The sequence below is a fragment of the Spinacia oleracea genome, chromosome 6, assembly GCF_020520425.1.
Source record: "Spinacia oleracea cultivar Varoflay chromosome 6, BTI_SOV_V1, whole genome shotgun sequence".
Classification (NCBI taxonomy): Eukaryota; Viridiplantae; Streptophyta; class Magnoliopsida; order Caryophyllales; family Amaranthaceae; genus Spinacia; species Spinacia oleracea.
The window spans coordinates 8,673,149-8,689,318 of NC_079492.1; the positions used below are offsets into that span (position 1 = coordinate 8,673,149).

The 16,170-nt window shown below is 35.5% G+C and overlaps 1 protein-coding gene across 1 annotated transcript; it reads right to left on the bottom strand.

Moving 5' to 3' along the window:
• Positions 1-991: 991 nt before the first annotated feature.
• Positions 992-7,357, bottom strand: LOC110776292 (chaperone protein dnaJ 50). The gene is made up of 10 exons (XM_021980834.2): positions 7,164-7,357; positions 7,004-7,066; positions 6,836-6,902; positions 4,458-4,517; positions 3,995-4,045; positions 3,822-3,902; positions 2,738-2,847; positions 2,541-2,658; positions 2,260-2,386; positions 992-1,432 (listed from the first exon to the last, which is right to left on the bottom strand). Exons 1-10 carry the CDS (start codon positions 7,280-7,282, stop codon positions 1,329-1,331), a joined length of 900 nt encoding a protein of 299 aa, XP_021836526.1. The 5' UTR covers positions 7,283-7,357; the 3' UTR covers positions 992-1,328.
• Positions 7,358-16,170: the final 8,813 nt, after the last annotated feature.

The window sequence follows — 16,170 nt, forward strand, 5'->3', positions numbered from 1 at the left end:
ATCAATAAAATGAAAACAAAATGAGCTTTTTGAAAATCGTGTAATCAGAATACTATTTCCAATCTAAGATTAAATTAATTTTTTTTTAAAAAAAATAAAATAAAAGGGAAGATGATGTCACGAGGGAATTAGGCGGTAAATGTTTTTCATGTAAAGCTGCCATGTGGAAATAGTGACATCAGTGGTTATTACTTTAGTAATAGTTATATAGATTATAGATTGGCTTATTGCGCTACGGTTGAACATTCACGTCTAGTGGCGTTTTATTTTAAACTCCAGAGACCCGTAACCGTAGCCAGCTAAGTAGCTTAATGGCCCCTAGTCAAACAGGGCTAAGGGGGGAGAAATTATAAATGGGGTAGGATTATAGCTGATTAACATGGATCCGGTCCGAACTTTTTTCAAAAATATTGCGGGCTTTGGGCAACGTTAAAACAACAATTTTAATTATAAATTTGGCCAGGCCAGAAATTGGCCCGAAATATCAGGTTTTGGGCACACAATTTTGGCCTGACGTTTGGCCCGGTCCGATATAATGGGCAGAATTTTATGTCCTCGACCCGGCCCGGACCGCCTTTTGATCAGGTTTAGGTAGGATCAGTCTAACTTATTCTTTTCAGAAGGATTTGTTGTACGAAAACAATGTTTATAGTGAATTTTAACATGCATTTCAGCTTCAGCGATGGTATTAATGCAGTGAAAAAAATATTGATGTTATCGGTTTTTACTTTTCACCCCGTCCTTTTTCAGAAAAAATTTAGTAGACGGCAAGACAACAACACACTTCCTTAGGTTTTGTTCGACCAGACCAGAAAAAGCAAAAAGCACACACACATAAAACATTCAGACTAGATCTGATAAGAAACTAGAAAAATCAGACCAGATCGGGTGAAGAGAACAAGGCCTTATTCACGATCCGTAAAGTGTAAATTGTATACTAAAACAAAAGAAATTAGACTCTGGTATGTTTGGTATACGCCGGACCAGCCTGAGTAAAGTATATTCATCGCCGTGTCTTTAATAAAATGTAGCATCTTGTGTTCTCATTGCCTGAATCAAAATTGAAAACCTAAGTGTATAACTTATAAGCTTGTGTCCTAGGTGTTGTTCTGCGTCCCTCAACGGAACAATTGTACTTCGTATATAAAAAAGAAAAGTGAATACATGCGCTTTAGATCTACACTCAAGTTACAAGTTACAACTGTAAAAGAACTTCACTTCGACAACCTTTTCCTGCCCCTTCCACTGGGAATGACTTGCATCACTAAATAAAAAAGATGTCATCTCAGCTTATTCTGGAACAAAAATTGCAGCTGAATAAACTCAGCTCATCTTCGACGCTTTGATTCTCTCCGCATCTCCGATACGTAGCTCTCCATGTTGGATTTCACCCACAGTTGTCTCTGGACAAGATCATCCTTGGTCGCATCATCTATAAAAATAAAAGAAAAAATTAAAGAAGGAAAGAGAGATGTGAATTCTCTTATCGGTATCCACAAGTAATATCCAGACCGGATAAACAGAAAACGCAGTCATTGAGCTAATAATAGAAGTTCATTACTCCTTCAGTCCATCGGTCCCTTATTACGGATTATAGTAATGTACCTCATTGGGATGCCCCGGATAAGTCATTTAAGTATTGCATACAAGTTTAATACGAAGTATCTAAAGTTGGGCTGTTTGACACTTTTTCTCTAAATCTCATTGCCAGTTCTCTATGTAACACGTAACAATGGGGCGCAGGAGTGTGATAGACCAACTTCTAGCAACAAATAAAACAACTAGAGAGTGGCGCATAGAGGATGAAGCAAAACCTCCACGTCAGATGATCACAAGGCCAAGCAGCACAAAACTGCAGTAACTTTTGATGAGAAAGTTGTTTCAGTGAGCTTAATATAGACTTGCAAGGATGATTTCAGAACCTAACCGGAGCAACATATTATGCTCATTAAACAGTAGCATCCATGAATCTAGATGGAAAACATTACCTACCTCATTAATTGCATACGGAAAAGTATGTGTCCTTCCCTCAAAAAGAAGATCAAAGAACAAAACACCTTATCTTTGGGAGAACCCTGGGAAACTGATCCCTCGTGATCAATCTCTTCCCAGGGACAAAACACTTACTAACCCCACAGAAGAGAAAATTAAGATTCATTAAAAAGTTTGCTTTTCTTAAATGGGAAAGCGGTCAACTTTTTACTAAAGCTACCTACTTTACTCAGAAATTTTGACAAACAATAAGCAAATGATTTTTACCAGTATTTCTCCAGGCATCAGCGGGTGCACCAAGTGACTGCTTTGTGAGATATGAGGCATCTTCCCAAGAATATGGAGCTTTCTTAACTTTGTATCTCCAAAACCAACACCCATGCCACAGAAGAAGCTGTGAGAGGACATACATAAATGATTATTAAGATCAAGTAAAACTAATTATATTGAATGAACAAATGAGAAGAAAAAAGAACAGTAGGCTATAAAATCAATCTTTTCTTAATTTCATCAACACATTGGATATATAGTTCAAGAAGACATTTGACCTTGCTGAGAGTGTAAGGTAAAAGGACAAGGCGAACACCAATTAGGCCCCATACGGATGGCTTTTCAGCTCCATTAATCTGTAAATCAAGCTCTTTGCTCAAATCTTCGTGCACTTTCCTGCAATTAGATCCATTCTTTTAATATATTTTCTCGGTATCAGATCAATACGCCCAAAAAAACAAGGTTATATACTCACTTATCCATCTTGTTATTCTTTTTCTTATTAGATACTCCTCCTGAGCGTTCAAGCTCCAAAGCGCGCAGTTTATTTTTGTAAGCCGGCGTCTTCTTGACCATCTCTAAAGCCTGTACAATGCAAAAATCTAAGTAAGAAACAAGAAAGGTCGAAAACAAACTCTTGTTTCCATTCTAGGCAGAATATACACAGCCAATTGGAGCATGAAAACACCACAACTAATGAATAATTTGAAACAAGGTGGAGACTCAGGAAGGTGCTCAAAGAAGATTGATAGAAAAAATATAGCAGCAAAGGAATATCGTCATAACAGTATACACTTACAGAAAAAAGTTCAAAGATCGTCTTAATGCTTACTGTAATAGACTAATAGTTAAACCATAACAGAACTCAAAGAATGAACTAAATTATGCTCCATCTGTCCGACTTCAAATGTATCACGTTCACATCCCATCAGGCAAAAATATTTAACAGCTTAAGACAATCTTTAACGAAGACTGCATTTGGCAAATTGTGTAAAAACTGGAGTACAGAACAAAACTAAATTCCTAATCATTTATATTGGGCACCTCCAATTGTATATAAGATATGCATTATACTCGGGTGCAACGAACGTTGTAAAGGGTGAATGCTTAGATAGCATAAAGAAAACCAAAGATTACCCAGAAACTATCAGAACTTACAGTCTTACAACATGGGTGGATAATTTGGAGGTTCACGAGTTTAAATTTTGAAAAATCAATGTTGAAAAGAATTATGTCGAATTATTTTTACTTGGTCCACCTAAAAATTCATGACCCAAAAATTTTCTGGTTCCCCTGCTTACTTCAAAGAGCCTTCGGTAAAAGTTCATTAATTGCATGCCACAATCAATACTACATTTTACTAAACCTCTGTGATATGACTCTTTTAGAGAGATGACTTATTTTCACCTATATATCTATTACATTGTCAAGTATCGATACACAACTGAAAGCCATAAACCTATATCAAATAGGCCTGCCAAAAGCACTCCTAATTACGCTGCAGCAAAAGTTAGATGAAATCATAACAAAGCGTAGTATGCTTTGCAAACAATAAATACCTGATTGTACCTTGTCCACTGGTTCACATATTGAAATCCAGAGAGAATAAGAAGAAGACCAACTAGTACAGCACGAGGATCCTATCATTAAAGAGTAGAGCAGTATCAAATGGATAACATCATCTCTTGAAAAAAATTTGACATCAACAGATAAATTCAAAAGTAGCTCTTACTGTCTTGTGACCATAGTAAGCTTTGTAGTATCTTGCTGTATTATAAAAGACCTAGAACATCAAAGGAATACACATTAAATTAAAAACAATTATTACATCACTATACTGATTATACATAAACTCTTTCAAAAAAAATGATAGCCGTAAATTGAAACACAGCCATCACAATCACCCAACAATTTCTAGATTTTGCATACAATGCAATGCAAAACAAGTAAAGCAGTGAGCAGATATGCGATAGATGTTTTTTACCATTTTATACACAGATTTACTCAAAAGACAAGAGAGGACCGTCATTCACAAGTGTTTTAGCCTTTAGGTGAATTTAATATATACGTAAAATTCAGTAAATGACTTAGATTTTCCAGGACACACTAACAGACCAGGTCATTGAAGCATGAGTTAAAGCATCTAACTTTATTCGTAAACTATACTTCAGAAAAAAGAATGGCATAGAAAGTACCTCCTCTGGATGCTCTATTGCATAATCATACTGTGCACGTGTTTCATCATCCTTCAAAATCTGCAGACAAGAGAAGGATAGCACACATAGTATTCAGTCAGTGAACAATATTGGTATTTAAATGTCATCAAAATATTAAGAGACGTTCTTCATCTTGGGGACTACTCACGCTATCAGTTTCAACAACAGGTAGTACCGTAGTACAATACAGAAAGTTAAAGATAGATAAAAGACAATCCGGCCTTGAAAACCAAGAAAGGGACAGGAAAGTGCCTAATAACTAAGAGTGCTTGCCCAAAAAGCATATTTATTTCCTTACAAAAAGAATTACGAAGTACAATTTTCTAGCATGCTCCCACTGTCCACATGCTTCCTAGCGACTGATTCGAATGTATATATCACAATTTTAGCTCGTCCCTTAAATAATTACATGTTTCATCACTTTTTTCTGTGCGTCGTTCTTCACTCTTTTATGCGCTTCGTTTTCAAAACTAGATACTTTCTGACATAGTCTCATTGTCATTATTCTAATTTGAGTAGATTTCATTTGTGAAAGACAGAAAACTACCTTAGTAAGTAAAAACAGCAATAAACTTTCCAAATAAGACATTGAATACTTAAGAAACTTTATTTCCAGAAAAGTGCCGAACATATAAAGCCATTTAGTTCATATTATTCACTCAATCACTCCTAACAGAAAGCACGCTAAATTACAAACAAACAACAAATATGTTGGACGCAAAACTATTATTTTACAAAGTTAGCCGATAGCAACAGCGGGAATACATCCATATACTCTCTTAGTTTCTCAAAATCTTCTTATTTACTATTCATGTAGTCAAACTTCAAATATTTCGACTGCAATTGGTAGTTTATATATAAGGAAAAACATTGTCATGTGGGATTTATTAGGTTCATTTCAATATATATTTTCATAATATAATTTTTTACACTTTTTACTAATACTTCGTAACAAACTAAAGATAAATGGTCAAAGATGTGCATTGGAGTGTGCGCAAAATGAAAATAGAAAGATCTTTAAGAAATGAAGGGAGTATTAACCATATCTTATAGTCTCAACACTCAAAAGATTAACTATGATTACTTGCGACTAAGAACCAAAATCTTCAAACCGTGGCCATATCAAACACAACCATTGTTTTCTATTCCTTCAACTCAGTAATATGCCCAACTATTCCATTTTCTTTCTGCCTTTTTATTGGGATTGGTTCTTGTGTCAGTTGTGGGTATATCTTTATTCTATATTCTAGCAAACTACCACTTTGTAGCTTCGGCAGAACTCCTTATTCATGTGGGAGCTATAAATGTATTACGTCTCTGTACCCAGCAAATTCATAACCAGTGTGCATGACATCTACCCTCATTTACATACCGTGAACTATCATTAAGCACTGCCACACACTACACTAAGCTTAATACTGATAGTTGTTGGGAGACAATATAGTTGGTGAATTTATCCAAAAAGAATCAGGGGTGTGGACATGTCATGCAAACAAAGACCATGCCCTTACTCCTGCTGCAGCAGAGTTTTCACCGCTTGGCACTACTGATAGGATTCATCTGGCATGAGAGTTCAGCATCACGCACGCCACACCTCGAGTAATATACTGATGCTCAGGCAGTTAAACTTATGCTAGACACCGCTCAAGATAATCCTACTCACAAATTTGTTGCAGCCATTACAAAAATTCTCTCCTTCACCACAAGGGAAGCCAATTCCGTGGCGCCCAATCACACCAACCTGCTTTACAAATGTGCAAGGAAAAGCTCCATTTGAGATTCCCCCTTGTGCTCAAAAAGCTTATGAAATTCAACCTGCCACTGTTTAGTATTCCCCCAAGTACCTACCTCATTAGTTATTAACTTATTACTCTAACGCGGTTTCTTTTAGTAATTTTCTTCTCTGGGGGAATTGCCATTAACTGCTTTACTTAGTTAGTTTCCAGCCTTTCTATGCTCTATTCATATATATTCTGGGCTATACTCGGATTTCCATCCTAAAAATTAGTATAGTTTCTCTCTTTGAATCAAGACAAGATTGGCATTTTAATACTAGTAGCAACTAACATCAAAATCACGGATTATTGGACAATTGCATTGGGACTATCAACGATTTCCTTAACTCCTTTTTTGCTATTTTCATTCCATCATTTTCTTCAAATTCCTCCGCCCAAAAGGTGGAAAACGGAACCAAATTGGCATTTTAAACCAAGTAAAATCACAATCTTAGCTATTAAACAAATTAATAACTTCAATCACTAGACTTGCGAATTCGAAACAAAATGTTATCTTTAAATTTCCAGCACATTAAGCTAAATCAAGTACAGATTAAAAACAACCAAAACAGTTAATCATACCTCGTAAGCATTTGCAACCTTTACAAACAATTTCTTTGATTCAGGGTCCGGATTCTTGTCAGGATGGCTACAATATACAATTCAATCATCCAAATCAAATCAAAAATTTAATTCACAAATTTAAAAAAAATTGACATAATTAAGAAATTCAAGCGAATTAACACTTACTATTTCAAGGAGAGCTTGTAGTAAGATTTCTTAATTTCCGAAGTGTTCGCATTTTGAGAAACCCTAAAAAAATTTACAAAAAATCAGAAAATAATTCTCACGACAAATTGTACAGAATTAACAACAACAAAAAAAAAACAAAAGGAGAGAAATTAATTACCCAAGCAGATCATAGCAATCGTCCTCATCACAGTAGATTGAAATGGAGGGAGTGATGAGAAGGAAAACTGAGAGAGCGAATGTGAATGCGTAACACCGGATCACTGCCGGCGACGCCATTTTTTTTCTCTCTCTCCTCGCTCTGTAGTGTGTAGCTAAAGCCAACAACAAGAAAAGCAAAAACAGTTAAAATTGAATATTCAACATTTTCTTTCTCCTTTTTTTCAGCTGCAAGTTCAAATGCAAGTGTAATTAGCTTAGAACTGGATTGGGCCAGTAAGGGAAAATTGGGCCTTGATGATGTTTGAAGATGGACTGCAAAGTGTTTAGTTGTTTACCCATATTTTGTTTATAGGTAAGGACATAAGGGGAAGGGCTGAACACTATATCGAGTCGGAATCTGCACGGGTCAACTCAACTCAATTCCCTTAGAAAGTGGAGGAAAGGGTAAGAAATCTAAGTTCGGATTCTCTAGAGTTTTAATAAAACTCTACAAGGTAGAGTTGTATGACTTGTATCTAAACCATACATTTGAAAATCAATGACTCATATTAGTGCGAAGAAAAAATCAGGGGGTGGATATTAATGAGAAAAAATATGGGGGATTTTGAAAAGATAATATGAGCCATTGATTTTTCACTCAATGGTTGATATTACCCAAATTCTACCTTGTAGAGTTATGTTAGAACTGTAGAGGATCCAAAATCAAGAGATCTCCATCTAATCCTTGTTCGACAAAACTAGCTGTTAGTGGTTGAGTATCGGTTAGATGTTAGAGTAGCGGGTTGCGGTTAGCAGTTGAATATTGGTTAGTTGTTAGGGTAGCAGATAGCGGGTAGCAGTTGAGTATCGGTTAGCTGTTAGAGTAGCGGGTAGCGGTTAGCAGTAGAGTATCGGGTAACTGTTAGAGTAGTGGGTAACGGTTAGCTGTCAAATTAGCGGCTAACTAATATGAGTGTTCGGTTAAAGTAGTGGTTGTTATTGTAATATACAATGAAACCTACGTAAATGGTTTAAATCTTTACTATACATTTATCAAACGATGCTCGCTATCTTTAAATACTATTAAAAATCTGCATAATCACTTCCTAAACGCCACCTTGCCAAACACTTACAAATTTTACAAATAGAGTCTTGAATAGGTCAAAACGCTACTCGATACCTCAAACATTACCTTCGAACACGCCCAAAGAATCCCTAGTGGAGTTTGATTACAAGTATATATTTTTCTTTTATCCACGTGTGAAAAGTTATTGCACGATTCAAAATCAACTCTAAATATTGAAAACCATATGTGCTGGTGTGCTACTCTTGCTTTTTTAAATGCATCACTTTTTTCTTATGCGGGTTTTGTTAATGCATCCTTTTATTCTTATGAGTATTTTTTTAATGCATTACTTTCTTCTTATGAGTGTTTTTTTTTAATGCACCACTTCTACCTTGGTAACATTTCACCATATGACATTTTATTATATGACATTTTATTAATAAATTAATTTTATTAAGATGATCGATTGGTAAATAATTGAAATTATTACTTGATGTCTAGGTTATACTTTGGCTAGGAACAACTCTTCAGAGAAGGCTTGGGCCACATTAAAGTCATAATTGAATAAAAGAATGTTAATTTGGCCACGTTCCAATTACTAGGAGGGGGAAAACGATCCCAATCATATGATCGAGTGATTGACCTATATATCAAAAGGCACTTTATTGTTATAATTAAGAAAAATCTTTATTGACAATAGGGGGACTATTAGTCAGTGCTAGTCTGGTAGATAGCATCCGGGTTATCTTTATGGTTAATCCGAATTCGGGGCGAGTTTTGGGTGGATAGGTTTCAATCTCCTTTCAATTGTTGCGGGGGATCAAACACGGGTCCTTCCTACCAAGTTTAATCACAATCACCACTGAACCAACAAATAATTAGTGTAGATGATTTTTTTCGCCTTGTGCTCACTGCGTGGCTGCGTTCTGGTAGATTATTTATATAGCAACAATCGATAATATATGCAACTGTTTTGTGTTACTCTGTATATCATTAATATTTAAAGAAAACTTGTAAAATCAAACTCTATTAGGAGATAGCTTGTCCAATAGTTACAGAGTAATTCTTTTAAGTCATGTAACGATGTCAATGCAATGATGTCAATAAACTATGTAAGTACTAACTAGTCATCTAAGTTATGTAACGATGTCCATGCAACTATGTTAATATAAATGAATTTCAAATCTCAATCTCATGCCACTCCCAACTTTCTACGCATTGCCACATACAAAATACGCCCTATATCCTTGAGGTGAGAATTTCCTTACCTTTCTCAATCCTCCCCACTTTTAGTGGGTCTGGACCTGACAAGTATGGATATATTGACATGCTTGCGAGAAATGATGGTCATAGACTCATATGCATGGTAGAGTTGGTCATAGGTTACTCGACCCGAAAATTGTTCGGGTTTAAGAAGAATTTTTGGCCCGTTTGAAAATTTCAACAAAATATTTAGCTTTGGACAACTCAAATTGGAGTTTTTAGTTTCAGAATTCATCCCTATTTGGAAAAGAACCAAAAACCTGCAATATTGACCACTACGGGAAAACACGGCATATTTTGACGCTTTTTCTGGTATTTATCGACGCTCTAGTGCGTCGAAATTTTTTATATCGACGCTTCCATGAACAGTCGAAATTTTGATGGTCGATATTTTCCGACGGCTTAAAGCGTCGATAGTGACTCCATTTTCCGTGCTGCAGTGCGTCGATATTTGCCATATTGCAACTGTTCTTCTGGTCGAAATATTTCGACACTCTACTACGTCGCTATTTACTCTTCTTTCGCGCAACAACAACGCATCTTTCGACCCTTCAATCAGTCATTTCTAGTGTTAACATTTTCGCTCCACCAAATCTAGACCCCTCTGAGGGTCACAATTTGATACTATATTTTTCCGCCAAACCAATTTAGACCCTTCTAAGGGTCACAATTTTATACTATATTTTTACCGCCAAACAAATTTAGAACCTCCTAAACGTCACAATTTCAAAGCATATATTGTTCTTCATTCCGGCCGGCCTTTGCATAATAACATATATATATAGTAAATCAGATATATATATATTAATTAGCAACAATGTATTATAAAAAGTGAACAATAAAACTTAATCATTATCATAACATAATAATTAATTAGCAGCAATGTATTATAAAAAGTGCTAACAATCATCCACGCATTAATTTGTATTGTCAACTCAAACCGAAATAAAAGCAATACAAAAACAATTTTCTAACAACATTTGTTCTACCCTGATCAACATAGTAAAAAACGAAAGAAAAACAACTTCCTAACTAAGTCTAATTAAGCGAATAAATCCTATCGCCATGATAGCTTAGCGCGCTTGAAGATAACTTGTTATCCCTTGATCTAAGTTATAGAGCTTGAATCATCGTTAATCTGCAAAGAAAATTTAATGTCAATTTTTTTTGGGTAAAAATCTATTATTACTAGTCACAACATCACCAATAACTCTCATCCATCTCAACGTCAGAAACCAGTAGAGCCGAAAAGAAAGGAAGCTACACACACACCAAAATCTATTGCACAAATCCACAGCAGATAAAAGACTACAAATCCCACCCCATTAATCCAGACAATAACAAAGTAAAAAAAAAAATGCAGTCTCTGAGACGTTTTTTAACAACAAGCTCATTGCGAACCTTTAGCAAAAATGTGCATGTATGATCAGGTATACACAGGGATAAAATCATGCGCATGGTTGCTGTTGCTATAATCCAAGTTGGATTACTAAGAGCTATAAAATTGGCTCAAATTCTATCCATGCGTGATCATATACACTACAAGAAAATAATACAATTATAGACGGATTTCCTTCGACGATTTTGTAAACAGTCGCTATAATTTATGTGCGCGAATTCTTAAGTTCCATATTTCGACGCTTTTCGCTGTCGAAACATATTCAGACAAATAAATAAACACGTGTTTCTCCCATGTTCTCCCATTGCACCGCGAATCTAAAAAAATTTCAGCCTAAAAATATTCTAAAATCCCGCTTAATACTCCAACAGCCCACGAATCCCTTACGGTTGACAATTCAACCTCCATCAATGACTGGTAAAGAGTAGAGAGAGAATGGAAACAACAATGGTGGGCGAATTCGACTTGTCTCAAGGACTCTCCTCAATGATACCGGATCTCCTCCCATCCGACCTCAATTCCACGGCCTTCCGCCGCCCCGCCCTTTTTCGCCGCTGCTCCTAATTTTCGTCCGCAATTCTCACCACCTCACTTTGAGGAACCCTAGGTATTAATTCGTCCTTTCATTTTTCAGCTCACTTATTTCCCTTCTAATTTTTCAATTGCATTCCTGCAAGTAACATATTGGGATATGCCAATACGCGGTATAATTGCTAAGGAGTCTTGACATATTGGGATATGCTTTATCGCTGATACCGATGCATAACATTTTTTTACTTCTTATGTTTATTCACTTTTAGCTGGGATTTAATTGGGGTTTCTGGGGTTTAACATTGTAGGGATTTCTGGTATGATTTGGGGATTTACACCCCATTTGTTGTAGGTTTTGTTATAGATTGCTGTATTTTTATAGCTTTTTGGAGGCAAAATTTGTTTGGGTTGGACAGTGTAATTTTCTGCCCCTGAGAGGTTATAATTAGAGTTTGTATGAGGGATTTGATTAATAGTGTGAGCTTTCTTAGGGATAATGGTGAAGAACGGTGTAAATTTTGTGGAATGAAAGGAGGAATTTGTGTCTCAAGAAAGAGGCAGTCGGATTGTTCATTATGTATTGAAAGATTCTTGTGGGAAATTTGTACTTGTTGTAGTGGGCACTGAGAGGAGTCTTAGGCACATGGTTTATGTTGTTCCTGAGGAGTTTTTAAGTTATTCCGGCACTGATAATCATGTACAAGCTGGGTTTAAATGGAGATCAAGAAGGGAGGTGGTTGACTGACTTACATCTATGCTAGCTAGGCAGCAACAAGCAGGTGCCTTTGCCTAGTACTATCTTTAACAAGGATGCTATGGTACGGTGGCGCATGAGTAAAATAGTCCATCTCTTTCGTTAATGCTTTGCCTACTTTTTTGCCGTCGGTTGTTTGTGTTTAAAAACTATTAGTATTTATTGTTCGAAATACTATGATGGTTCAATTGCTTTGAATATTTATTCGATCCAACCTTTCCGGGAAAGATTTATACAACATTTCAAGAAAATTTATTTGAAGTTTGCATTTCTAGTTATCTTATCCAATGAACTGAAAAAGGTGTTTCAACCTTTATGGATTCAAATAAGATGTAGCTCACATGTATTCCTATATTTCTTTCACATGTGATTTAGGATTAGGTTTATTCATACACCACATATTTTTCTTAAAGCTCAATTTAGCAACTGATTCAGTGGAAATATGGTGGAATTCAGGTGTATTTCGCATGGTGTAGCTTCTAGAAGTAGGCCTTTAACTCATTACATCACATGATTCATTGCTCTTATTCTATAATGTTGCCTGCTACAACAGCCAAGAGGCTCATATAACACCTTCTATTCTACATATCCTTACTCTTACCTTCAGTAATTGTCAATCATGGATAATGAAAAAATACTTATATTTTACTTCTGATTATGACAGATTTTCCAGTTGGTGATTCAACCCATTCTTTACGATCTTATGAGTTATATTAAGTGCTCGATACTTCACAGCAGATAAAATGATAAATCCTGGAGCCTCAGTAAATTTTCTTTTAACACCAATTTATGGATACAAATATTTGAAACTATTTCAGGATTGCCAGGTTCGTAACTTGAAGCAGTCCTACTCAGATATTGCCTGGATTGCAGGTTTGATTTTTTTTTTATTTTGACTCCTAATGTATATCCTGTAACTTTGTTTTCTACAAAATTTAATGCTTTTGAGGCAATTAAACAGATTTATATGATAGTTCAACATATTATTTTTATGTTTTTGATTTATGGTCAATTGTTATTTTCCATTGTTGTATTGTAATTGATATAGGTTTTATTTGTAGGATTCTAATCTCAACATTCGCGGATTTAACTGTTAATTTCCGATTTCCCATATGAAATTGCGATTTTTCGGTTGAACTTTGGGTTTCTTTAGTATACGTGAAGCCTTGAAGGGGTCCAAATTGGTTACCTTCTTTACTTTTTTTTTCATATTCAATTCATTTTTTATTTATTGAATTATTTATAGTATGCTTGGTTGATTAAATTGATCATAGTAAGATTGAATGTGTTAGATTCTTGTCAACCTTCGTGATATTCAGTTTATCCATAAAATATGATGTAGGTATATTTGGGAACTCACTGACTAGTATGTTAGTAAAAAAGCATGGAGTATTCTTTTCTCTAGGTACATGTCATTGTACAGTATGTTAAAGCTCGACTATGTCAGTATTTCAGGGGCGTTATCTATTTTATCGTTAACTTGACAATGGGAATTTTACAATTAGCTGGTATTCATCTTGCAGACTAAACCAGAATACGACAAGGAATGTAAGATCGGTACAAGGCCTTTTACAGTTTTCTGATGGAGACCAGGTCCAGATGCTAGGTATAAGAAAACAGAGATTTTCCAAACATGCAGTAAATTGAGAAATTTATGTCAAGTATGTCTATTTGATCTTGAGTGTCGTATGCCGGTCCAAGTTCGAGATGGTGCTCTTAGCATCCGCACTAATGATTCCATTCCCAAGAGTAATGTCAATAGGGAATATTTTACCGAGGAACATGACTGCAAGGTATGCGTCTTTGTTTCATAACAACTGATTGCGTGGGTGTAAGTTTGGCAAGTTAGTTTACTAGTTTACCTAATTAAAAGTTAATGCAATGTCTGTGCTTTCTATCTGGATTTCATCTGGTAGTCAGTGTTCATTGTTTTGCTGGTAGTCCACCTTACTGTTAGTTGCCAAACCACACAATTAGGTTAGGTTGTTCATATATTTAATTTTCCTTCAGGAAGCCAATATTTTCTGAACTTTTGTAGTGACCTCAAGGTTTGGAATACGTTGTAAGTAGTATGGTTAGCCCTCGTCTCTCGTTAGGATTATTATTCGCATTGTAAGTAGTTAAACTGGATAGAATTTTGTTTCTAAAAGAGCTCAATGGGGACCAAATCTAGCTTTAGTTCCTCAAGAGGGGGTAGCTTGTGTTCTACTCGAACTTTTTGTTTCTATAGGTTTGTGGCCGTAACGTTTTTGAAATATTATCGCTTGCTAGATGTACAAGCTTTACAATAAGTTATCCATTTGAGGTCATTAGTCATTTAGTTAATCAGTTGTGGTCAACTGGTAATTATTTTCTTCTGTTTTATGGTACAGTGAGATGCTAGAAACAACTGAAAGACATGAATTAGCAGAGTAGGACATGAATACATTAAGGAGTTCTTTTGCTGCTGCGAGTCTGTGTTGGCTACTGATGGGAATTTTTGTACTCCAGGTAACGCAAGCTCTAGTTTAGGCAGTTTAGAGTTATAGAAATTCAGTTAATTAGTTCTATTGGATAAACAATTACTGCTCTGTGCCAAACGATTCTTGTGAAGGCAGAACATATTTTACAGGTAACTAATCCATAGTAATCTCTTGCTCAATCCATATTTCCTTTATCTTCTTTCACTCAATCTATGACATAGTATAGCTCACTTCTATACGCAAAGCATTTATCCATTGTAAAGTGGTTTTAAACACCTGGAAATATAATGACTGTCAAATAATAGGTGACCGGTGTGAGTTTAATCTCAGTGCCACAAATTTAATATTGCTGGTAATTGTATGTCATTATTGTGCAATCTTTCTCTCGTTAGCAGTCTTCCTCTCGTTGTTTATGGACTGTAATGTAACCCGTGTCTTCTTTATCCTTGGAAGACACATTTTGTGATACTCGATGGGGACATAATTAACAAGACCCTCCTGAAGTGTACTGCAAATATGTACATATATTTTCTGCTAGAGCATAGTTTCTTGAGACAGGACGGCCTTCCCAATTTTATGAAAACGTTGTCCTTGGTTATTAGTTTCTCTCTGTTGGAATTGTAATGTTTTACACTAGTTAGATGCATTTGTTAGCTTTTATATGAAATAGAATTAAGGTTGAGTAAGATGTTGACGAACAAAGTATAAGGTTAAATGTCTCAAATTCTGATGTCAAAAGTAAGAAAAACACATTCAAATCTGATTACACTCCTCCCATTACAATATTGATCTTATGAATTTGTAACTGATCTATGTTTATTTTCATTGTAGGACTTGATGATGGGTGCTTTCCCTCATCAAATCGTGCCACCTGCCAATGATGGTTTGAATTCAGTAGATGCACATGGAATATAGCATGCATAATCATGCAAATGTTGATCTACCTATCTCTAACCGACCTTAAACGAGGCCATCTCCTGGAATTCCTGGTTCTTCAGATGTTATGAATATTTCTTTAGTTGAGGCTTACCGACAACATGAAGTGGCTGCCTTGGTACACATTTTTTTTGTTCTATTTTTGCATAAATGAACTTGTTTTTTTCATAGATTAAGTGTCTTCGAACCCAATGCGCGTGATCACCTGCGGAGTTTAAAGATTAATGTTCAGACAGTACGTTGCCTTTACTGTAATTATTGTTTTTTTGTTTTTTTGCTTTTTGTTTTGCCATGTTTAAGATTATTTATATTATATCTTAGTTATTAGACAAAATGATAGTTTATGCACAATAACATCACAACCTTTTCTGACAGCAGGAAGATCAATAGTCCATAAAAGAGACACATAAAATCTCAGATCAGTTAAATGTATACTCCTTCAGAATAAAACTTGTCAAATCTGGGGAAGAATATACTAACAGGCCAACAAGTTGGCCATTACATCTAAATTTGAACCAAAGCAACACATGAAAAAACAAAGCAGACTACCCATACTCTATTAATGTTATGTATTTTCTTTAAAACTCTCACTGCTCTACTCTTTCTAACTCTTTA

What these genes read in the sequence shown, in the direction of transcription:
- LOC110776292 (XM_021980834.2), bottom strand. Translation starts at nt 7,282, where the DNA reads ATGGCGTCGCCGGCAGTGATCCGGTGTTACGCATTCACATTCGCTCTC. An exon ending in TACAAGCTCTCCTTGAAATA is followed by an intron (nt 6,903 to 7,003) that starts GTAAGTGTTAAT and finishes TGTATATTGTAG; the next exon opens with CCATCCTGACAAGAATCCGG. An exon ending in CAATAGAGCATCCAGAGGAG is followed by an intron (nt 4,046 to 4,457) that starts GTACTTTCTATG and finishes TTGATGTTCTAG; the next exon opens with GTCTTTTATAATACAGCAAG.